This window comes from Eschrichtius robustus, chromosome 15 (genome assembly GCF_028021215.1).
Source record: "Eschrichtius robustus isolate mEscRob2 chromosome 15, mEscRob2.pri, whole genome shotgun sequence".
Classification (NCBI taxonomy): Eukaryota; Metazoa; Chordata; class Mammalia; order Artiodactyla; family Eschrichtiidae; genus Eschrichtius; species Eschrichtius robustus.
Genome location: NC_090838.1, coordinates 46,294,602 through 46,317,992, shown reverse-complemented (window position 1 = coordinate 46,317,992; position 23,391 = coordinate 46,294,602). Strand labels below are relative to the sequence as shown.

The window sequence follows — 23,391 nt, the reverse complement described above, 5'->3', positions numbered from 1 at the left end:
CTCCAAAAGTGTCCACTTAGCAGAGTAAAAGCCTACGATATTAGTTAATCATCAAACAATGAAACCCGATTTTTGAATAAACAACCTCAAAGTTTATGAAGAGAATGGGTGAACTTGTTTCTTTTGTTTGGGAGAATTTACACACTCTCTCTCACCTTCCTCACGGGGAAGGCAGGAATTTCCACCGTGATGCAACAGCGAGGGCAACGGACATGAGGACTGAAAGTCACCCAGATCTGCTACACAAGGATGTCAACATTCCACCCCCAAATTGTTAGCATGACCTCTAAGGACTCACCGGTGTTTGTGTATCAGTGCATTGAAGGCCATGCCGTCCCTCCAGCTAGTGGTGAAATTGTGAATGTTGACATTGGGGTACCTAACAAACACGAGGCACAAGACAAGAGCGACACAATTATCAAATAAAGGTCTGTGCTTTTGCTAAACACAGTGTTTAAAAAAAAAAAAAAGTCTGTAGGCACTGCGAAAATGTCGGGCAGTGAATATCAATAAGGACAATCAAATCGAAGCTAAGATCCGCCTCAACTTCTCCTTGTTGGAAAATAAGAATAAAACACACGTCCACATGGCTTTTCTTTCTTGGTAATTCGATCTGTGATCTGCGTCCTCGACTGAAAACACCACGCTTACTGAGAAAAAAGTGACCACAACTAGATGCCTCTGACGTCTCCCTGCTTCACTGGCTTTCCACGCCCCCAGCACAGCTATCAGAACCCTGCAGACACCAAGACCCGAGTTCACACGGCACTCCGAAGTAGCTGGGATTACCTGTTCAAACACTCAGCTCTCCTTCTTCCTTATCCCACTGAACTGGATGAAGTTTTGTAAATCTAGTACCTCCCTGAAACACTTCCCTATGTTTGAAACTTACCCGCAGTCAATCAGCTACTCTACACCACATTGATTATTAATAACTTTCTACCTGTGGTTGATTAAAAGTTCATCCCTAACTTGATCACCTTACTAAGCCTTACACTCTTTATGGTTTCCATAGTTACCACTGACTAATCATGTCCATTACAGTTACATCTGTCCTCCAAGTAGTCCTGACTTGGTGCAAAATTAACCTGGTACAAAACCAATCCTCAATTAGTACCTAGGAGCTCCGACAGTTTCAGTGAGCAATAAGCAAGATGCGATTCTCTAAAAAATATCTTCACGAAATTTCAATGAGAGAATAAAAGAAAGGGAAACTGAGAAAACGTACAAAGACCACCCACCCTTAAGTTTAATGCACAGAGCTTCCCAAAGCAACAGAAATTAAGGAGAGGAGAAAACCCACAACTTTTTACAAATATCATGGATGAGATTCTTAAACATGGTTTCAGGGTTTTAAAATTCAAGATTAACTTCTCTCTGGAACTTCCTTAATAAACAGAGGAAAACTGATTGTGCAAATGACAGGTCCAGGATATAAATCAACTCCTGTTCTGAGAGCTAGCTGAAATGTCAGCGCATCAACTACTTACGAGTCAACAAGACGTCTCAATGGAAGTGGTGGAAAAAGATACTTGTCAACACCTTGTAAGTGATGACTCTGGTAGAACTTAGTCCTGGGAGAAGCAGCCCCTAACCCCCTGAGTTCGTGCTCACCCAGCTGTCTTCATCTGGCACCACAACAGCAATGCATCCTTGGCAGATTTCTTCTCTTTGTTGTCTTCAGTTTCCACGCTGATATCCTGGATCTAAGATTTACAAAGAAATATTAGACCAATAGATGCGTTAGCTTCCGAATGAAAGCCACAGAAGAACAGGTCTGCATATACATAGAGTAAACTTTAGATCAACACCTAGCCCTGCAGACTGTCTACTCCAAGGGTCAATGAGAACTGCTTTCTGAAGCCAGGGTTCACTTCTTAGAAACACCAACCAGAACTAGGTTCTCTATTTTGCACAAAGATAAGACTGAAGTGAAGACTAGTTACCTGCTTGACTTCCAAGAACCTATTAGGGGTCATTTCTACCCCCAACATAGCCCGTCTTCTCCAACTACAAGCTAGAACAGTGGTGCATACGGTACACCTTGAACCTCAGCAGACCCTAGAAAAATACCGTTTGTTTTCTCACAACCAAAGATTTTTTTACACCAGGGTGAGTGAGTCCTTCGTTGATGAGGACAGTGCGTGCACCATTTCCTGAAAACTGACCCAAACTCTCAGAGAAAGAGTGCCCTTAAATGCTGTGCTTCCATGGTCTGAATGTTTGTCTCCCACACCCTCACCAATTCTTATGTTGAAATCCTAAGCCACACAGGTGATGGCGTTAAGAGGTAGGGTCTTTGGGAGATGCTTAAGTTATGAGGGTAGAGCCCTCATAAATGGGATTTGTGCCTTATAAAAGAGGCTCCAGAGAGACCCCTAGCGCCTTCCACCATGTAAGGACACAACGAGAGGTATGCAACCCGGAAGAGGGCCCTCACCTGACCATGCTAGCACCCTGATCTCAGACTTACAGCCTCCAGAACCGTAAGCAATAAATTTCTACTGTTTGGAAGCCACCCAATCTGTGGTACTTTGTTTCAGCAGCCTGAATGGACTAAGACAGCCTGTATTCATCAGCTACTCAGAGGCCGCTGATTCTCAACAGGACATAGAGCCTGGTCTACTGGCACCAAAGTCAGACTCTCTGTGTCCGAATCCAGGCTCCCCCACCTATTGCGTGTCCTTGGGCGAGTTCCTTGGCTTCCCCTCTGAGGGGTGGCTATCTCGGAGCGCTGCTGTACACTTGAACAAATGCAAATATGAAGGGCTGGGCTCTTAGTAAGGATCCATACACGTCAGCTCTTTGGATCATGGGCTGCCTACCAGTTACGTGATTTTAAACAAATGCTCTAAATACCCCTTTGCCTTTAGTTCCTTGATTACAATGATAAAATGTGGGATGGAGTCAAGGGAAAGGGTGTTGGCCTCTCTTTCAGCTCTAACCATTCCAAGCTTCCCTGTCCTGGCCCCTGTCAAAGGTCTTTCCATTTAATCTAGAAACACGCCCCAGAATTATTTTTAAGAGAAAGAGGTAGGAGGAGGATAAAATACATACATGTAAGATTTAAAAGTTAGAAACTTTCAACTAGGAAAAACACCTAGAAATTGAAATAATTACACTTCTAAAAAAAATTCTGCATTTTTAACTGTTGTAAGTGAAGTCTGAGCTTGCATAAACTCCAAACTCCAACGAGTGTGCAAGAATAACCTTCGCTCAAGGAGTAAGACACAGACTCACCAAGAAAGGCAGGTGGAATTTTACACATTAACCCCCGTCAGCTTTCCTATGCCTCAGTGTGAAGGGAATCTGTTTCCAGACCGGTTCTTTTAGAAACAAAATCTACCCTTCTGAAGTGAAGACAGCTCCCTATGTGGACTAGGCAAACTCGACGACTCTCATTCCAGTTTCTCACACCATCTTTTACTCTCTTTTAAGGGAAAGCAGCATAAAACCTGTCTGTCATCATCGGTATTTAATGCACACCTGCTACACACATCAGGGCAGGCCACGTCTTGGGGACTCTGGACACACACACACAGAGGAAATGTAAGACAAGGTTGCACATTCAGGAGCTGGGGGGCGGTGGGGAGAGAGATCTTTGTAGATACGTGGGACGCCTCACAGAAGACGCAGAATGTGAGCTGGGCCTTGGCTGGTGCAGAATCAATACATGTTTGTGGAGCGCGGGATGATCTGATAAAACTGCTGCAGGAGGTGGGGTCATGTCAGACACCAACCCTGCAGGCCATGCAGTGACATCAGCCTCAAAGGAAAGGGAGAAACTATGTATCGGCATTTACAGGTTCAAGCACAGAAAAAGGCAAGCTGGCAGGAAGCTAATTAGTCAATGACGCAACCCAATTCATGTGGAGAATCCTGGAAAGGGCTGTGTGTGCCAGCTCCCCGCCAGGGGCACAGACCCGCTGTCAAGAGAAGCTGCTGTCAGGACGCCCTTCCATGCTCTGATTACTACAGGCCAAAGGCAAGAGAAATAGGACTTTTTACTCTACAGAACTGAGGCAATGCTCCAGGAGAGTCCTGTTGGCCTAAGGCCAAGAGCAATAGTTAGTGAATGTAATGGTATTCACTCTGTTTTCAAATCATTCAGGAACTAAATGACAGAAACCTGCAGAAGAGTTCTGTTTGCAAAATAAAGTCACTGATTGCTGCAATTAAATCTCTACTAACAATGTCACCTTCACAGTGGTTCCCCGCCTCAGACCTATTTAATTAGAAGCGCTGGGGCTGGGACCAGGGAACCTGAATGAGTAAACGGCTTTCCCAAGGCAGGTCCAGGCTTAGGAACCCCCCATGCAGGGAGTGTCTCTGTACAGCTCTGGTTTGGTCCCCTACCCCCTCCCTCCTCCCACATACCCACCCAGACCACTGAACTAGAGCTGCCCGATCCCGAGGGAAGCGAGAAGGAAAACGACTGGTTAGAGGTTGATTTCAGCATTTTAGTAAGAATACAAAGAGAGCTATAATTTGATTTCTGACATGGCCCTTTGTTGGTGAGATTTTTATTTACGTAGGGAAAAAAAAAAAAAAACAATCAAACTTCATCAAAGGGGCTTAACAGGAAGGGAAGATACAGAGAACACAGCCACAGTGGAGACAGGACTGTTCGGACTTTTGTTTGCAGGGTAACCTGACGCCATGGTAAGAAGTGTTTCCTGAATTTCAGATTTTAACTGAAAAGCAGGGGCATGAAGCAACAGCCTGGAGAAAGAACCAGTCATCAGGCCGGAGGTGCTTCACAGACGAGAAAGGCTGAGCTCTCTTCCAAGGGGTCAGGAGCACGCACAGCAGCCCTGACTGGCTGTGTGATCCCTGGCAAGGCTCCTCCCTTCCCTCATAAAGTGAGGGAACAGGACAAAGTGACCTTGAGAGCACCTTCTGGCTTACAGTATTCCTATACTTAGAACCTTTCCCTCGGGTATAACAAACCCATAAAATCGTCATCAATTCAAACAAGCAGAAGGCTTTTTGGCACATCCCCCCTGAAAACTGCTTCCTCACATCCAAAGGAGAAGGAGAAGGTGAAAACAGAGCCCACGCGTGTGTCATGATCCTAAGCAGCTTCGCCTAAAGATATTCTATGATGCATGCCACAATCTGGCAAAGTTCACACAGTCTAGTGGTAGTAACCTAGCATCGACCACACCCTTACACCTCTGCTCCCGAACGCTGAGCAGCAGACACCAGACGTCTACAGTAGGTGTCGGCGAAGTGGTGGGCTGAGACGCAGCCCAGAAACCCTCTTATTTGCCAGGAGAGTCAAGACTTTCAGGGGCTGGCAAAACTGAGGGAGGATATGGCTAGCTGCCACATGCCTACAGGGCAGCCAAATGTGACCCGCCGCTCTGCACAGCTGACTCTGAGATGACATTTCAACCTGGTCTTCCTGGTCCCTCTGGAATGGGGAGGCCAGTTTCACAGGGATGCTCATACCCAGGAGGGAGGCCGAATCGCCGGGCCAAGTCCCTTACCTGGAAGCGCAGGATGATGGTCCAGATGAGGCCGAGGGTCAGCCGGTGGTTCCCATCCACGATGTCGTGGGACCCCATGTTCTCAAGATGGACTCGCTGCTCCTTCAGGAACTGAAGGGCCTTGTCCACGTTCTCCAGACAGTGGATGCGCATTCGTCCCTTGGTGGGTTTAGGCTAAAACAGATGAGCAGAAGGTGGAAACAGATCATCCAAGAGGGCAGAAACCAGCTCAGAACTACAGCCCAGAAAGTGCACACGTGCCCATTCATGCAGCGCTTTCCGACCCATACCAAAACGTTAAAAAAAACGTGCTCATTCAGTCCAAGGACAGAGTTTATCTAACAGCCTTAGAAAAGTTTACTTAAGGGATGGTAACCGATCACTCTTCAGAGGTTTTTGTTTAATCATGGAAGTGACACAATTTACAAATGAGCACAGAAGCTGGAAGCTTAAGAGAAAAAGGAACCCAGTTTTCATAAAGAATTTCAGAGCTACTACTGCCATCCATATAATTTTTGCAGATGCACAGCGAAAACACCTCTGAGGACTTTCTGGCTGCTTTAAACGTAAAAACAGGTTTGCCACCTGCTGGTTCGGGTCGTTTCCCAAGGTTGGCTCAAAATGAAAAAGGGGGGACACTCCACCCAATCAGCGGAATTTTCAAGTGCTGGTTTTGTGAGGATGATGGAGGGGGGTTGAGTAAAAGGGTGTGACTTACTGGAAAGAAAGGATAAAGTAAAAAAAAAAAATATGAGAGTAGTCTAATTTGACTACCTCAAATGTCTATTCCTTTTAATCAGTTATATCAAAATCAAAAAAAGGCATTTTCAAGGTGAGCATTTTAAATAAACAAAGCAACAGGTAAAGATACACACACACACACTCGAAATTTTCAATGGGTCTCTATCATCTCCTGTGTCAAGAACAAGCTCATGCCTCCATCGCCCGCCTCCATCCTTCCCACCCTCCTCTCTTGTCGCCCGTTACTCCCCCTTCTAGCTGAGGTTGCACCTCAGGCTGATCTCACTACTCCACAAAGCTGCCACCAGGTTGCCCATACGCCCCTGGCCAGAAGATGAACCTGGCCTGGCTGCCATCCTACCTCCTCAGCCAACTCATTGTACCCTACCCACCTTTCAAGGTTCAGGTCAAGGCACATCTTTCCTTCTAGGAGTCATTTCCAACCATTCCAGTTCTCACAGGTCTCCCCTTCCCCCCCAAACCTATATGTCTGTGGTCTCTGTCTGGACCACAGAGTTCAGGAACTAATCACATATCTTATATTTTTGCTGTTATTTCGTATGTGTTGTTTTTATTACTTCCAACTTGACTACTGCCTTGAGAGCAGGGATGATGCTTTATATGCCTGCTATATCCTCGGTGGCCTCTGGTTTGGTTCAGCACCCAGGGCCTACATGGAGTGACCTGAACGCCCACAGATGGACTGGGCAACGGTGTGTGCTATGAGCCGGCCTCACAGAGGAAAGGCAGCCAGGTGTGCAGCAACCTGGGCACACGCAGGTGTGGGCGGCAGCTAGTCCTACGGTAAGGTCTTGCCTGCTTCCCACTTTACCCTCTGTAGCTGAGATCCTCAGTTAAGTGCTAGATGGAAAACATGTAAAGAGAAGATAACTTGGCTAACAAGTGACCACGTTAAGTACCCAGTCTCAGATTATGTTATTTTTTTCTCGACTTTCTCTTCTACAAAAAAGGACTGGCAAGCATAGAAGAATGTGCCTTGACCCCGAGGAAATAAGATTATGGCCAGAGGCCTTACCACAAGTGGCAGATTTTTTCAAATAATAGCAATGGAAAAAGAAATGTCTCTAAAAGTCAAGCTTTTCATGCTCCAGTCGGCCCTCCGTACATGCGGCAAGTCCTGGAACCAATCCCTCTGCAGGCATCGAGGGAAGTCTGCATTATAAGAGTTTACTTACAACCTCCCACCACCCCCCCGCAAAAAGGCATCCTCTCTCAGAAACGTCACAGCTAATACATTTCAGGTATGTCAGAAATGCTAGGATTTGTTATTCATGTTACGTCAAGTGATAACATTACATCAAAATCAAGCAACATGGCGAGGTAAGAAAAAGGTCAGATATTTAAAACAGAAAGCGGTGGACTCCATCTAGGATTCCGTGAGCGACTGTGTAGACACACTCTGAGGCCGACACTGGAGCCCCCCTCTTCCAAGGCGCGCCCAGCAGCCTCCTCCTCTGGGTCCCCTCCTAACAGGGGAGATGGCCCTGATGGAGGGGTGTGCCCAGAGCCCTAGGGGGAGAAGTCCCCGGACTCTGCACCCGGTTCTCGCGGGCCAGCTTTCGGTTCTTCTCATTTTCTCTGGATCAGCGGTCATTTCTTGAGGTTGACAAAGTGACCACCCACAGCGGTCCCTTGTTCTTCTCGTGTCCAGGTGGCTCCTGCTGAAACTCTGTTCAAAGTCGAGGGGTGGGGATTAACTGCCTCTAAGGAAGCATGTGAATTCTGGGGCAGGGGGTCCTGACATTTCTCATTGCTCTACGGAGGCCTCTTCCTCTCGTCTCTTTAATGCCTGCGCCCTGACCAGTGAGCCTGTGACCAAACAGCATGTGTCAGGCACCATACGCCCAGGACCGCAGAGCAAGAGGGACGGAAGCATTCTCCTAATGGCAGCAGGTATCTGCGAGGCCAGAAGAGGTTATGTCCTAACTGAGCGTGAGAGGAACAGTGTGGATGGAATTAGAATTGGTAAAGTTAATTCGAGTACCAGGACCCACAAAAGAGGGGCCACCCCAGTGGCTCGGCCCACGTCACAAACCTAAGTAGGACTGCCCTTGAGGGAAACAGTTGTCAAGGAGCCCAAACACACACCCATCCCAGTCCTCCAGCTCACCTCGCCCCAGAAAACAGGACCCACTCGCCTCCTAAGGAAACCTCCAACCTCCTAGCCAGTCACGCCCTGCTCCCGCGCTGCCCCTTTTCTAACCTCTGGAAACCTGCTCTCGCCCCAAATCCCTAAGGAAACATGCTCCACCACTTGTGAGGCACGGCACTCCTCTGTCCACGGACTGTGTCCCCTTGAATAAAGGACATCAAACTCTTTACTAAATTGTTTAGTTCTGTCATCTGACAGAAGGACCTGAGCAGCAGGAGAACAAGGAACAGGCTGGGGGCTGTCAGGACCTTCCCAGGTTGCAGCAGGCGTAACTACAGTTGGTCCTTTTAGACTTTATCTTGAAACACTCAACTTCAAACGTGTGTGAGACACCGCTCAAGCCTCTGTTCTCTCGTTACAAAATCCCAGCCGACTGTGTGTTCGTTTCCACGTGAGTATGGGGTGCAAGGGTGTGGGAGGGGGAGGGCTGCGAGAGGGGTCCAAACGCTTTCCTGCAGGCTGGAAAAGCCCAACGCCACGTGGCAGGGACGCCGTGCTGATGCTGACTGGCCATGCCAGGTGGGATCTGAGGATGGTTCACCCCAGACCTGGACACAACGTTAAGTCCCCTCCAGCACCAGCCATCAGAAACACTAGTGCATGGGAACACAAAGGAAGGAACTAAAATAAAAACGGCAGAGAAACACCTTTGGGTAAATGATCAGACTTCTTCAAATGGTTAAAAAACAAACCTCACCAATTTCCAAAAGTCAGAGGAAATGGAAAACTTTCAGGAGACCCCCTCACCCCACTTGGGTTTTTTTTGGAATTCTCCCAAAAATCAAACCAAGATTCGGGGGGATGATACTCTGCTCTTCTCCCGCTAAAGCTTTTTTATTTTTAATTTTCCTACTGCTCCTGGCCTTTATATCTTTTAAAACATAAAACATGAACAAACCGGATCTCTGTATATGCTTCTGTTGGGCAATTCAGCGTAGAAGATGATGCTAATGTTAAAATGCCCACATTTAAGTTACAATTTCCCCACTTTCTAGCCAATCAGCGCCTTACTTCTCAAATGTCTGTTTATCCATAACATGGGGATAATATGAATAATTATCTCAAAGGGCTGCTACATAAATGAAATGGTGAACTAATGATTATGGTGTTCTCAAACCCACAAAGTGTGTCTACCAACAGGGGTGCCTCAAGGATTTTCCTCCCAACGATTCTACTTAAAAGAGGGGGCTCCCCCTCTCCATGCCACTTGGGCTTCAAACTGTTTAGAAATAACACACCTCTCTGTTAGACAACAGGAAATGTTCAGGGTCTAGATAGAACTCTCCCACTGAGAGGCAGAACTCTCCCACTGAGAGGCAGAGAAGTTGGTATACGTCAACTGAAAGGCAAATTTAATACCAGAAGGGAATGTGCCCCCCAATAATGGTAATGATATTACTCTTCTAATCCTGACACCCCAAATTAAACTCTGGACAGAAATAAAAGGAAAAGGTGGTAGAGAAAAATTATGACTGGCTGCTGCCTGGAGGGAGGGGAGATAGGACGAGAGAGCAGAGAGGATGTGAAAACACCCAAACCTCAACACTTAAGGCCTCTATACACAGTAAGACCTCTATGACTCAGAGCTTACTAGGAAACAAGGCTGGAAAGCACGATTTACAGAGATATTTTAAATATTACTATTATGCTGTGCAGCTAGTAATTCAAACTAGGCTAAATGTTGTGCAGTGAAAGTTGCTTCATTGCCTCACTATACCTCTCTATGTTTTTCAAACACTTTCCCACATTTCATCTCAATCGAAGCTCACTCATCTTCGGTGGCATATTAACCCCTTTTTAAACCAAAAGAATAAACCAGATGTGGCGTGATTAGATGATGTACGGGTAGCACAATGAGGGGGGAGTAAGAATCAAGACTAAAACTCAAGAATACCAACTCCGGAAACTCATGCTGTATCTGCTTCAGAGAGGGCTTCTGAAGTGTTTTAAGGCACGGTACCTGGGCAAGTTTAGGGGGCAATCATTACAGGGAATTTATTTTAGAAGGGTTAATGACTGCACAGAACTATATACACTGAAACACACTGGGTCATATAAACAGCAAAACTCCCAAGATCTAAAAATTCTTAGCTGCCATTTCCTGTGCCACTATGTTAATCTATCTGTTAGGTGGTTTACATTTATTTAATCCTCACACTAACACTGCACAGCAATAATTATTATTATTCTTGTCATTTTGCAGATGAGAACATGCCGGCTTAGAGGGGTGAGGTGATGGTGCGTGGCTGGCTGGTGTGCGGTGAGCCAGGATTCCAGAGCGCGCCCTCTTCAGGCTACACCGGGAACCAAGGGCAGTACACACACACGTCTACGTGAAAGGAAATTACGAGGCTCGGTTCCCATCTGGCAGACAGTTTTCCTTTTTTTTTTAAAGAGCTATTTTTATTTTACTCAACCTCCATCTTCTCAAGAGGAAGAAGAGATAACAATGGAGAGAACTGAACACCGAGCAACTGGGGGAGGGGTGCATCGCTCAGGGATAAACACAAGCCTCGCCCCAAGAGTGGCTCGCCCTGCCGAGAAAAGGAACCTTCCCTGTCTCGTCTCCATTAATTATTGTCACAGGTCCGTTCCCACGGCAACATGCGCATTTCTGTCCTCTGTGTCCTTTCTGATGGGGCAGTTTGAGATGCGACTTAGGAGGAGGCAAGGATCAATACCAGACTCGCGTGCAACTCAAGCAAGGGGGGCTCTGCAGGCACGGGCTCCTCTGAGGAAACGCTGATTTTTACGGATCCTCCTTTAAATCAATCTAACAAGTGTCCCTGCTCTTCCGCACCAGGGCCCGTGGGCCTGTGTCTTGCGGGCGCTTTTCCTGTTTCCCCTTCCCAAGGTCCCTTCTGTCCCTTCTAGTCCCAAATCTCTATCAACCACAGCTCCAACCCATCTGGGCCTTCCTCCAGACCCATCTTCTTTCCAACTCCAAAGGAGGAGTGGGAATTACAGGGCTAAATAACCAACCTCCAGAAACTGACAATATATTCCTGATTGCTTATTAGAGCAGCTAGTCCGAGCCCTGCCCCTGAGAAGTGGTGTGGTCCTGGGCAAATTCGCCAAGTGGGCCCAAGGCCCTTAGAAAGGAAGGAGGGGGCTGGATGCCGCCCCACACACCCCCCCCCACCATGGCTCTGCCCCGACTGTCACTCAGCCTGGAGTTTGGATCGATTACACGCTGTGGGGCATCAGGATTTGCAGAACTGTGGAGTAATCACGATGGCAGGCTTTTTGTCAGAGTCTAGAGATGGAAAAGAAAAAGCAAATGTTTCCTGGAGCCATTTTTAGCCTCCTTGAATAGAAGAGGAAGACATAAAGGAGGATTCCTGGCAGGGTATTTTGGGAGGACCCTGGGGAGCTGGGCCACTCTTCTACCCTGGTAAGCCCCACTCCCTCTGATTTTCTTCATGGGTATCCAAAGCCACCTTGAAGCCACCTGGAGCAACCGCTCTCCAAGGGTTGCAGGGTAGACAGAACACCAATCCTGGGAATTGGGAGAGGCCGACTGCCACATGCCAGCTGGATGGCCTTGATGGCTGCTGACTCTCAGTTACAGGACCTATGAAATAAAGGGATCTAACTTAGTGGCCACTAAAGTCCCTTCCAGCTATAAAATACAACCAACGTGTTGGAGGGTGAAAGACTCACTAGCATGCAAGGTGAATTCTAAAGTGCCTCCTGATCTCTCGTTTAGGTGAAGAAGAAAGAGAGAAAAGACACTACTGGTCTCAGTATATCAGAGCAATGGATACTTGCTTCTATTTTTGCCTTTTAATCAAAAATCAGTGTTTGCTACACACACACACACACACACACACACACACACACACACGCCTCTACTTAATACAGAGGGTAGGATGGGATAGGAATTTGGGATTTGGGGATAGGAACTCCAAAATCTCCTCTGATACAACAGACAAACTCATTTCACATTATGTCCCCAAACACCTCCCTACACATCACACTTTGAGCTTTAAGAAGAGTATAAACGATTCTTGCCCAATTAAAATTAAACAGGAAACAACATACTTTGTTCCATTAATTCCTGCCCGTCTCCTTCCTGGTTGGGACCCACTCCCAAGGAGAATCTTCTCCTTTAGCAGGACTCAATGAGAAAGGAGGGGACCAAGAGACAGGAGAGTAGGCTGGAGTCCAAGTTATATTCCTCAGTAGTGATACTGGCCTTGGGCGAGGCCCTGGTCACTCACTGCCCGTTTCTCCTATAAAGCGTAAGTTGTCCCCTTGATTAGACTGTGAGAACTAAACACATTATGCATGAGACAGAAAACACTAAAAGTGACTGACCATCATCACTCCTTCCAAAAACAAACTCCAATTCAGCCAGGATGCTTTCCCTACACCTGTTCCCTCCTGCCACCCACCCTCAAGCGCTCTCTTCACTCTTCCTCACGGCTGACACGCGGCCCCTCCTTGACACCCCATCCAGAAGGCCCGTTTCCCCTTCTGAACTCTAGGGCTTTGGGGCCATTCATTCAGTACTTTATCACATGGTATTACTATTACCTGTTACTATTAATTCACTTTTAGTATTTGTGCAATTAGACCCGAATTTAACAGGGGCATTCTTCTGTGTCTGGTTGTTTAGAACAAAAGCAAATTCTCCCACACAAGAGACGTTACAAACAACAGGCAGGTTCTGTGGCCAGTCCATAAAACCCCGTTTCTATAACAATACATGCCAGCATGTTCTCCTAACAAAGGCTCTATGTAAAACGCACTCAGGGTAGTTCAACGTGGGATTTGTCTAAGGCTTAGCAAATCTCATGGTAAATCTATCTTCTCCACCTAGCTCAGCCTGTTTTGGAATTAACGGTGGTAAAAAAAAAAAAAAAAAAAAAAAAAAATCCTCTTTTTGCTGCATTGTCTTCTTTGAGATTGATTAACAGAATAAGAAGACAGAATATCAGGAAAACATCAAGCAACCAAAAATCAGTGGTACCCGCTATTGGAAATGGCGGGGGCTGGGGGGAGGGCAGAAGTGTTCAGAAAACCTTGTCCTCTTGGTCAGAGGCGAGGGCTCAGTCTGGCAGGAGCAAGGCAGGAAACTGTCTTATTCAGAACCATCCTTCATGCCGAGGCCCACGGAGGGAAGGGGGCAGGCAATGGCCAACTTCGAACTTGGATGAGGACCCGTGGGCTCCACTTCACCCCCGAAGTCCAGAGGCCCCACTCCCTCCAAATGTCAGTGGGTTGTGCAGGACAAACCTTTACCCCTCAAGTCCCATTTCTCATCTGGCCCTGGGACCTAGGACCAATGACAAAGTGACCAGCACAGTGACCACTTCTACCTGGTCAGTTGATGTCGTAAAGGGTGGTCTATATTCTTTATGGAACTTTAAAGCAAGACATTTATGAACTTATAGTACATGGTAATTTCAGAGTAACACATTGGAAAGGAAAGGTTTTCTTTGTCATCAACCCAATCCCGATTAGCAGCAGCTTCCGGGCTCAGCCAAAGAGTTTCCTCACTGCTCCAGGATCTGACATACCTTGCGGCAAAGAGAGCGACAACTTCCGGACACAGATCCCGCCCAAGTCAGGAGCAGACGTGAGGATTCCTGCCCTCTCATGTTCCCCAGTACACTGGAATCAAGTGCCTTGATAACCCAAAATGCCTACCCAAAGCCTGCTCAAATCTAACTCAAATTTTATTAAGCCAAAATGCAGGGTGGGGTTAGGGTGGAATGCTCTGGATCATTAAGCTAATGTATTTCTTTGAACTTAGTAAAAATAAGACAAATCTCCCCCTCTGTAAAGAGGGATGAGTTGGCTCCAAGAATCTATTAATAAAATAAATTTAGATACCGCAGTCCCTCAAACATTTATCTACCACCTACTGCCAAGCTGGTGGTAAGTGCTGGCGCTGAAACGCCGATGGAGACATGGCTCCAGATGGAGTGCAAATGTTTATGTGACCCCAGGCTTTGGATCACTGGTGCAGAAAGCCCAGTGCTGACTGAACGTTATCTGATGATACAACCGTTTAGCTGTGGACATTAACTTACCCAGGCCTGGAAGCTCTAGCAACCTCATTCGTTTTGGAATCTGAAGATGCAAGAATCCTTTGGGGTAAGCCCTCATGGATGGATGTCCTCTCCTGCGGGGAGGGTCTCTAACGTTGAGTCCCTGGCAGCTTCTGCAGCCAACAGCAGAGTGTGGTCTGTGTCCCTTCCAGAAGGCTCCATGAACCAAATAAACCACGGGGCCAAAGAGGCCGAAAATCTCCAGTACAAATGAACAAGAGCTGTAGCTCACTCTATCTATGGTATCCTTACTTTTGGAATAAGAAGATTAATCAGACTGCCCAACCTATAGTCAGAGTTGGCTGTGAGGAAAGGATAATAAAAGAAGTCAAGGCTCTTGGGGTTTTACAAAGTGGTAAGTCATGGCTAAACACAGCTTCTGCCACTGACTGCCTGAGAGGATGGAGATGGCAGCCCTCTCATGCTTCTCTATCTCTACTCTCCCAGGCCTCTGGGTCACTGCAAAAAATTTATATATATAAATATATATACTGCTGGCAGCAAATAAACAGAGGAGTGGGAGGTATCTGCAAACAACCAAGAATTATGCTTTGCTGGTTGCTTTTTTTCTCCCTAATGTTTTTGTTGCCCTTTCCAGAATAAAGGGCAAAGGGTCTGATCCCGTTTATTATGTGGACATTATCAAGGACACAATCTTCTTGGTATGAAAGAATTATGGACCTTCCAGGGTGAACAATTTACTCCCCACAGCCCTGAAGACGGGACCCTATTGGGACAAAAATTAATGTTCAAACTAATTTCTAGTTTCAGGTGACCTTTAATGATTTTTTTTTTTTTAGCTACTTTCAAAACATCATTCAAAAAAAACCAAAAATCAATAGACAATCATACTAGGTTAAACATTAAAAGGGAAAAAAATGTGGGGCGGTTGAGAAAGTCTGGTTACCAAAATTGTATTTAAAGATGAATATCACAATAATTCTGGCCTAGACTCACGTCAAAAAACAAACCAAAATGACCGGCCCTCCCCCTGTGGACCCACTGCTCCCACTTGCACCTTACACACCGCCTTCAGGGCAGCATCACGGTCACGGAGGCAGGAGCCTCCTTTGTTTCTCCAGCGTGTCTAGCTTGACCCACAACCTCTCAAGAAAACGAGGCAACAAAACGTGCACGCTCAGGGAACAAAGAGCGTGTGGACCACAGGCACTGAGGATGAGGCGGGCCTTCACTGTCTCTTAGAGGAGGCTGTGCTGGCACGGAGGGGCAGGGAAAGGGAAACCTGATGTTCTTACCCGGGCTCAAAGGTGCCATTCTGCCTGTGGGCTAATGACGGGACAGGGTGCAACCGCAGCCCCTGGCCTGTGGTCAGAGGTGTGTGGGTCGGTCTGCATGCAGACCCACCGCGGCTGTCAAGTTACAGGGTGGAGCTCGAGTTAAAAGTGAGGCTTTCTGGCAGCCCTGCCAACCACCAGCATCATGTTTTCCTGGTGATGTCACTGCAGACGTGGGCTCGATCCCTGGGCGTCAGCCTGCCTTTGGCTGGGCCCCCACCAGCACCTATGGAACCGCCTGTGCTCTGGCAGAAGACAGCACCCATTTCCACACCAAGGCGAGACAAAACCTGTTGGGTCAGTTACAGTGACTGGTTTAAGATTCCTCAGTTTAAGGTCCATAGACAAAAGTCACATCAGAGACAGCCATGGCAGCTCTGGGAAACAGAATGGGGAGAACAGTTTCACTGCAGGCTGACAACTCCCCTGCCCAAAAAGGCGGCTCGGGGGAATTCATCAAAGCTCCAAGTTTCCAAGGAGACACAGCACCAGCCTCTCCCTCCACCCCCAAAACAAAAAGTGTGCATGGAAGAAACCAAAAAAACACCAGGGACCATTGAATTCAATTCCTGCCACCTTAAAACAGCAGCTCAGATTTTCCAGAGAATCAGTAAGACACAAATTTAAAATTATTCCATGATTTCAAGGGATACAGGTACATCCTGGAGCCAGCACCCAAGGCTGGCCCTTAAATTTCCAGCACCGTGCCCTGTTCAACAGGGGACACCAGCCAAGATCTTTCTGACCAAAGGTAGTAACCTTGCAAATAACCAGAATGAAGAAGCCGCTTCACTACAGTTCAAGAAAATCACCCAGATTCAGAATGTTACCCTGGAGCTTTCCCCAGCGTGCTCACCTCACTTATCAAGAGTCTCCTCCTCAAAAATATCAACCGTTAACTGCAGAAATCAACAGGAGACAACTCCACACTTGATTTTTCAAAAAAACATTTTCCCACCTACAGTGCACCACACTTCACATCCCCTCTTACCAGTCTCTCTCCGGAGAGGACCTCCAGCAGCTTGATGAGCATCCGTCCATCCCGAAGGTCAGTGTACAGGTCTGTGATCCGGCAGGACACCCGGGCGAGGTGGGAGTTGACCCACTTGGTGAAGGTCTTCTTCTGCACGGCTTCACGTTCATCTGCAAGCAGAGGAGAGCTCACTTTACCACCAACCACAGCCTGGGCAGTGGTGGGTGTGTGCCAGTGGGGGCATGAGACACTGGCCAAAGGAAGAAGAGCAAAACTCAACTGTAATGAACCTTAGCTCCTCTAAAGCACGGTCAGCAACTCGGGAATAGAGGAACCATACAATCCCTGAACACTGGAGCCCCTAAGCATAACCACCAGCAGAGCATCCTTCGCTCGCACTCATCTCATTTCCTCCCACCTCTGCTGAAGAGGCAACACGACAGAGAAGGTCACCGGGGCCCTGCCCGATAGTATAATACTTGGCTGGTAAAGTTTCTAACGTGGGCGTCAGCTATTATTCCTCCCCAGTGTGGGGGACGCACACAGTACACAGAAGGACGTGGGGCAGAACAGCTCAGGAGACAGCCAGAAATTGCTTCCCTCAGGTACAAAGGATCAGGCAACACCTGACGAGATAAATTCACTCATGACCTTGATCTGCAATGACCCTTTCACCTGCTGAGTGGGATGTTAAGTGAACAGCAGAAACAATGGTGGGCAACTTGGCAGAGTACAAGGAGACCTGGCCAGGCACTGGGAGAGCAGGGCCTGGGCCCGAGGTTGAGGTTTCGTCAAAAATGTGCTGAGACCCTGGGCTCAGTGTTCCCTTCCGTAAAGTGAGTAGACAACTATCATCTCCAAACTTCAACCATTCCTTGAAAAGGCAACTGCTGGTTTATGGTCCAAAGTGGGGTAGCTGCACATCTAAATCATCCAGGAAACAGTATTAAGCTTTTCAAGCCTCAGTGATCAAGCTCTGTCCAATTCAAAGCACAAAACTCTAGACACACGTGCCTAGAACCGGCCCTTCACATTTCATACAAATGGGCTTCCCATCTTCTTGCCTCTGCAGAATGTTCTAAATGCAGGCTGTTGAAGATCTTCGACAGGGATCCACAGAATGTGCCCTGGACCCACCAACTCACACTCCCTGACTGTTCTCTACTGAGCTACCCTTTGGTCACATATTCACCCCACTTCCAGTTCCATCAGCATAAATCTGTCCTAAAAGGACCCAAGACTTCCTCCTTTCAGCGTTAGGCCCAAACCCACCAAGATGCTTATGAACCAATCTACAAAAAAAGGGAGCAGACTCCAACAACTTTTTGTGTATTTCAGCATCACTGAGTGACAGCTAAAAAGCCACCCTTGCTGATGGGGCATGAACTTGGTGGCCTGGGTGTACTGGGTTCCCAGGCTGCCCAGGGTATCCTGGGAATGTCTGCAGGGAAGGCTCTGCTGAGGCCTCCACCCACCACAGGGAGGGAATGAGGCAGAGGCAACAAGAGATGAGCCTTTACTGCTGCCAACCTGGCAGGTGAGGCCACCGGGCCACCTGCCAAGACAGCGGCCCACCTTCGAAGCCAGCAGCTCCTCCTGGCCCAGCCTTCCCCCGAGGGAACAGCCCGCCAGAGGGAAAGAGGGCCTTGCCTCGCAACAAAGGCCAGCTGAAAGCAAGGGATCAGAAAGGGCAGGATGGGGGAACAAGGAAAAAGGCAGTGAGGGGCACAGTGCAAACTGAAAAAGGCACTGCACCAATAACATCATGATCGGTCGCAGAGAAAAGATCCCATGCATTATTCATCACACAATCATCATGATGGACGGTAACTTTATGACAGCGACACAGAAGCTGTATTTTTTGGCCGAAGGTTGGCTGTTTGGAAAGAGCAGGTCCAGAGCAGAGTACACAGACACATGAAGCTTCTCCTAGGGACATGTCACAGATGGCAAGTAACTCGAGGTTCAGGTGCATTTAGGGTCAACTAATTTTTTTCTAAATTATAATATCTTTTATGTGCTACACAGTTGGAAATGTCTTTAATAAAGCCCTTGATGGGTATCCTAGGTTGTTATTAAAGGGTCTGGGGCTCCAAATTGCTACCACACCCAGCCTATCACGGGAACAAGGTCAAAATGAAAACCTGCTTGGATTAAGTTATTTCTAAATAAACAAGTACCAAATGTGTCCCCAGCCAACTGTCACTGCTTTGGGTGAATCTCACATTACAGAAACACCCCCGGCTTCCTTCAGGTTCTGAATTAACAGGTTCCTTTACAAGCAGATTCGAGGATCTCCTCCTAAAGACAGTGCGCTCCCACAGAGCCCTGTCCTGAAGAGCTGGAGGCTGACCCCAACCCTCCTCCCCATGAAGACGCAAGCAAGCAAAGAGGCCACGGGTGGCGCAGAGGGAACCGAGTGGAAACAGGACAGGCTGAGGATCTGTGAGAGGACGGCTCCCCAGGGCTGCTGGGGTCCTCAGAACCTCCTGGAAGAAGGGAGGAAAGAAGAGAAGGAAGAGAAGTTCAAAAATAAAATTAAACAGAAGGAATGAGCGCTTGCTCTCCTGCTTCCCAGCTCTCTACTCTGCCCACCCCCGCCTCAGGAGCAGGCTCCAGGTAGCGTGAGCATGCTAGAAAAATCACGGAGGGCTCAAGTTCCTCGGGCTTACTGGAAAAGGCATGGAAGATTCCACCCAGGGACTGGACCAGAATCAACACCCTTACGACACACAAGGGGCAGGAAATGGGCTCAGCCGAGAGACACAAAGCCCAGCCAACTCAGCGTGTCCTCTTACAATGGAGCACTTGGTGAACAACAAACGCTTCTGAAACCGGAAGGAGGGAAAGGGAGGGAAAAAACCTACCCAGCGGGCCAGCTGAGGATGAGGCTGCCTGTCCTTGGGGACTCTGTCCTTTGTTCCACCCTTCCTGGGAAGGCGCAGTGACATCACCCCTGCACTCCCAACCCAGTGAAGCCAGGCCAGACACCTGCCCGAGGAGCTGGAGGCCCTTGACGCAGACAATGGAAGACAGTCCAGAGGCGTGTTCCCAACTTAAAGCTGCTGTCACTGTGCCCGAGCTATGTGAGGAGGTGGTGGGGGCAGCAGAGGGAAGAGCGCCCACTTCTAGTTCTACAAGTATGAGCAGCTCTGGGAGTCCTCACAAGCTCCACTTGATCTGGTTATTTAGACCAGTGGTTCCCAACTGGGGGCAATTCTGCTCCCCAGGGGACACTGGGCAATGTCTGGAGACATTTTTGATTGATTGTCATAATTGGGGGGGCAGGTGCCACTGGCACATAGTGGGTAGGAGCCAGGGACGCTGCTAAACACCCTACAGCGCGAAGAGCGGCCCCTACAACAAAGGGTTATCCAGCCCCGAATGTCAGCAGTGCCTGAGCTGGGTTGAGAAACCCTGGTTGAGACATTCTGGGCTTACACCAACTGGAGTTGACATTAGGACACCCGAGTTGGGGTACTATTCATTCATGACTCCCTATGCCTGCATCAAAGGCTTTTTGATCCGGATGGTGTGCTTGTTAGCTGATGGCAGCAGAAACTCCCTGCCCTCAGGCCCACTCAATTCCACAAAGAGCTGGCTCCTTCCTTGCAAGGCAGAAGGACAACCGCAGGGGTGGGCTCGGTCTGGGTCAGTGTGACATGGGCATTTCTGTCCCCCGTGCCATTTCTGTCCTCCTTTTCCCTTTCAGGGCCTTGTATTGCTGTTAATCAAGCCAAAGCATGCCCGCATCTCCTCCCGAGGAGAATTCACCTGGATAAGCCTGATGCTGCGGCAGGTTCCCACCCGTCTCTGCCCCAAACTCAGCAGTGGTGCCTCCGAGAAACAGGGACCCCACAGCTGCTCCCTGTGAGTATCCTTCAGCTGTATGTGCCCCTCTCCCCCACATGACACTTATGTGGAGGGACTCAGCTAAAGCTTGCTCTGGCATTCAATGCGAGGACGTCAAAGTGCCCGGCGTGTTGTAACTCTCATACCTTGGTTCCCTCTCCCTTTCCCCAGCAAAGCAGCCCTTTCAACAACTCAAACTATTCAAGAAACTTACCAGGGATCATGGAATCATATCATCTCAGGGTGGAACAAGGCTTTACAAGTCATCTGAATCAGCTTTCTTTCAAAAGCAAAAACTCCCTCCTCCTGTACCTGGACCAGCTATTTTAAAATTCCAAAAAAAGAAGGGGGGGAACTGTGTGTGTACACAGCAGGAGGTTAATAGTTGTACAGAAAGAAAACGACTTGTTCTTTCTTATTAAAATAATAATAGCATAATAGCATACCTACTACGTCCCTGGTACCGATCTGTGTGCTTTACACTCCTAACTACTCCATTAGTTAGGATCTGTTAACTCTCCAGGGCAGGCTGGCTCCAAAGCCCAGGTTCAGTCACTATGCAATAATGTCTCTACCACAACATTAAAAAAAAAAAAGTTTCAATGATACAACATATAGAATCACCCGTAATCTCACCATCCTAACCCAAGTCTTTATTTTGTGAAAGGGTCCACTCCATCACTGGGTAGCTCCAATTGCTGGGACGCCGTCTCCATAGAGACGAGATCTGGCTCTGTGACCTGCCGAGGAAGCTTGCTCCACCTTGGAAGCTACAGAGAATAGGGCTCCTCACTCCTCCACGTAAAGGCCTTCAGGCGTGAACACTCCTCACCGACCCCTCTTTGCATGACTGTCACAATGTGGTGGGCAGCGTGGAACCCAAGATGGTACCTGAAGACACAGCCACCTCTTGGTGGCCTACCGATACAAGCCTACCTACCGCACACCTAACCGATACAAGCCTACCTACCGCACACCTAACCGATACAAGCCTACCTACCGCACACCTAACCGATACAAGCCTACCTACCGCACACCTAACCGATACAAGCCTACCTACCGCACACCTAACCGATACAAGCCTACCTACCGCACACCTAACCGATACAAGCCTACCTACCGCACACCTAACCGATACAAGCCTACCTACCGCACACCTAACCAATACAAGCCGGGACTTGAGGCAGCCACAGCAGCAGCAGTCCGGAGGCAACAAAAGTGGGGAACCACGTGAGGAAAGGGCAAAAAGAACCCAGCAGCCCTCTGCGGGAGAGAGCCTGGTGAGGCAGTTTGTGTGTCAGTGCAGGGGTGGTAGTCAGGAACGGCTCTTAAAGCAGCTCTCAAAAATAAGTTTGCCAGAACCACAAATTCTACCAGAATGTCCGTGGAACCCCGAGAACCTAGGAACCAGAGCCGTTCCAAGTGTGAAGATCCAGCCAGCTAAGTCTTCTTAGCTCCACAGCCTCAGACATGAACTAGCCAACCACCTGGTCAATGAGGACCACTGGGAAGCAAACAAGAAACCCAACCTTGAATGGGCGACAACATCTGTGTTGGCCTCTGATTGGAAGGACTGAACTATAAATGGCTTTCTATTATGGTGCTCTTTCCCGAAAACAGAATTTTACAAGATGATGTGCCTGCAATGCACCATCATGCATCTGAAGAGCAATTTACGCTTTCTCAAAGCTCACTAGATCTGCACACCAACTCCATCAGGGAGGTGGGACACCAGTGTGATCTCCAGCAAAGCCCAAGGCTTGGTGAGGTGGTGGGCTGCTCAGTGTCACCAGCCAGCAGTGACACTGGGAGTGCTGGGTGGGTGTCTTTGGGTGTTGGTCTGTCTCTTCCACTGTTTAGGTTAAGAAGGATTAGGATCCTTTCCTCTGAGTATCTAGACTCACTTGTCTTTTGTTGGTGATACCTAACTTGAAATTTTTAGAAGACGTCTTACAGAAAGAGGAGGAGATATTCAGAACAGAGAACCATACTTGCTTAGGATCAACCAAAGGGCTGTGAATATCCTCTCCATCCTCCCCTTCTAGAAGCACATAATCAACTTCCTTTCTCTTTAGGGAATGACTATGATCAATATTGGAAGGCTGGAACACTTCAAAACTTACTTACTCTGGAGAATTGGCTGTAACTGGAAAAATGAACATTGTGTTAGCATGAGTTAAGCTACAGGATACAGAAATAGCTTTGATGAACAGAAGGGCATTGTGTTATGGAAATGATTGTACAGTATCTTTCTGCAACACCCTCTGTACAGAATGCTAAACATAACCACATTCACCATATGCCACAGCTCCAGCTATGGAAAGGGACGGGGGCCAGGGATGAAGAAAGGCCTGAAGGCATGTAACCATCTCTGGATGGAAAATAAGGGAAATACAGAAATGGGAACTGACCAATGACCCCATTTATTATTCCCTCAAAGACTGAATTTATACCTGGCGGAAGAGAGCAAATCTTTCTTCTACTTTTCAAACAGTCTGAACCTGCTGATATAACCCAATAATGTTTTCTATCAGGATCTTCCTCAATTATGCTAAGATAAATGGCCTATCTTAAGCAAGGGCTGGCAATCCATTACTTTTTTCTCCATATAAACACATAGCTAAATTAGGTACAGAGTTGGGTTCATAGAAGGAAAGGAGGTACAAGGATGGAAGCGGAAAAGACATCAAAAGGAGATGGTAAAGCAAGTGTCCCATGAACACATCCCCACAAGTGGCTATTTAAATCAACAATACTCCAATATTTTACAAAGTGCATACTGCATGCAGAACTCTCTATATAAGAC

General features: G+C 47.8%; 1 protein-coding gene across 4 annotated transcripts in view; it reads right to left on the bottom strand.

Moving 5' to 3' along the window:
- Nucleotides 1-23,391, bottom strand: part of SPTBN1 (spectrin beta, non-erythrocytic 1) — a 194,882-nt gene that overhangs the window by 52,010 nt on the left and 119,481 nt on the right. For all 4 annotated transcript variants that reach the window (XM_068563956.1, XM_068563953.1, XM_068563954.1 and 1 more), the window contains 4 exons: nucleotides 16,752-16,903; nucleotides 5,493-5,666; nucleotides 1,615-1,706; nucleotides 299-379 (listed from right to left, as the gene is read on the bottom strand). In XM_068563956.1, the coding sequence (XP_068420057.1) occupies nucleotides 299-379; nucleotides 1,615-1,706; nucleotides 5,493-5,666; nucleotides 16,752-16,903 (499 nt within the window). The remainder of the gene's footprint in view (nucleotides 1-298; nucleotides 380-1,614; nucleotides 1,707-5,492; nucleotides 5,667-16,751; nucleotides 16,904-23,391) is intronic.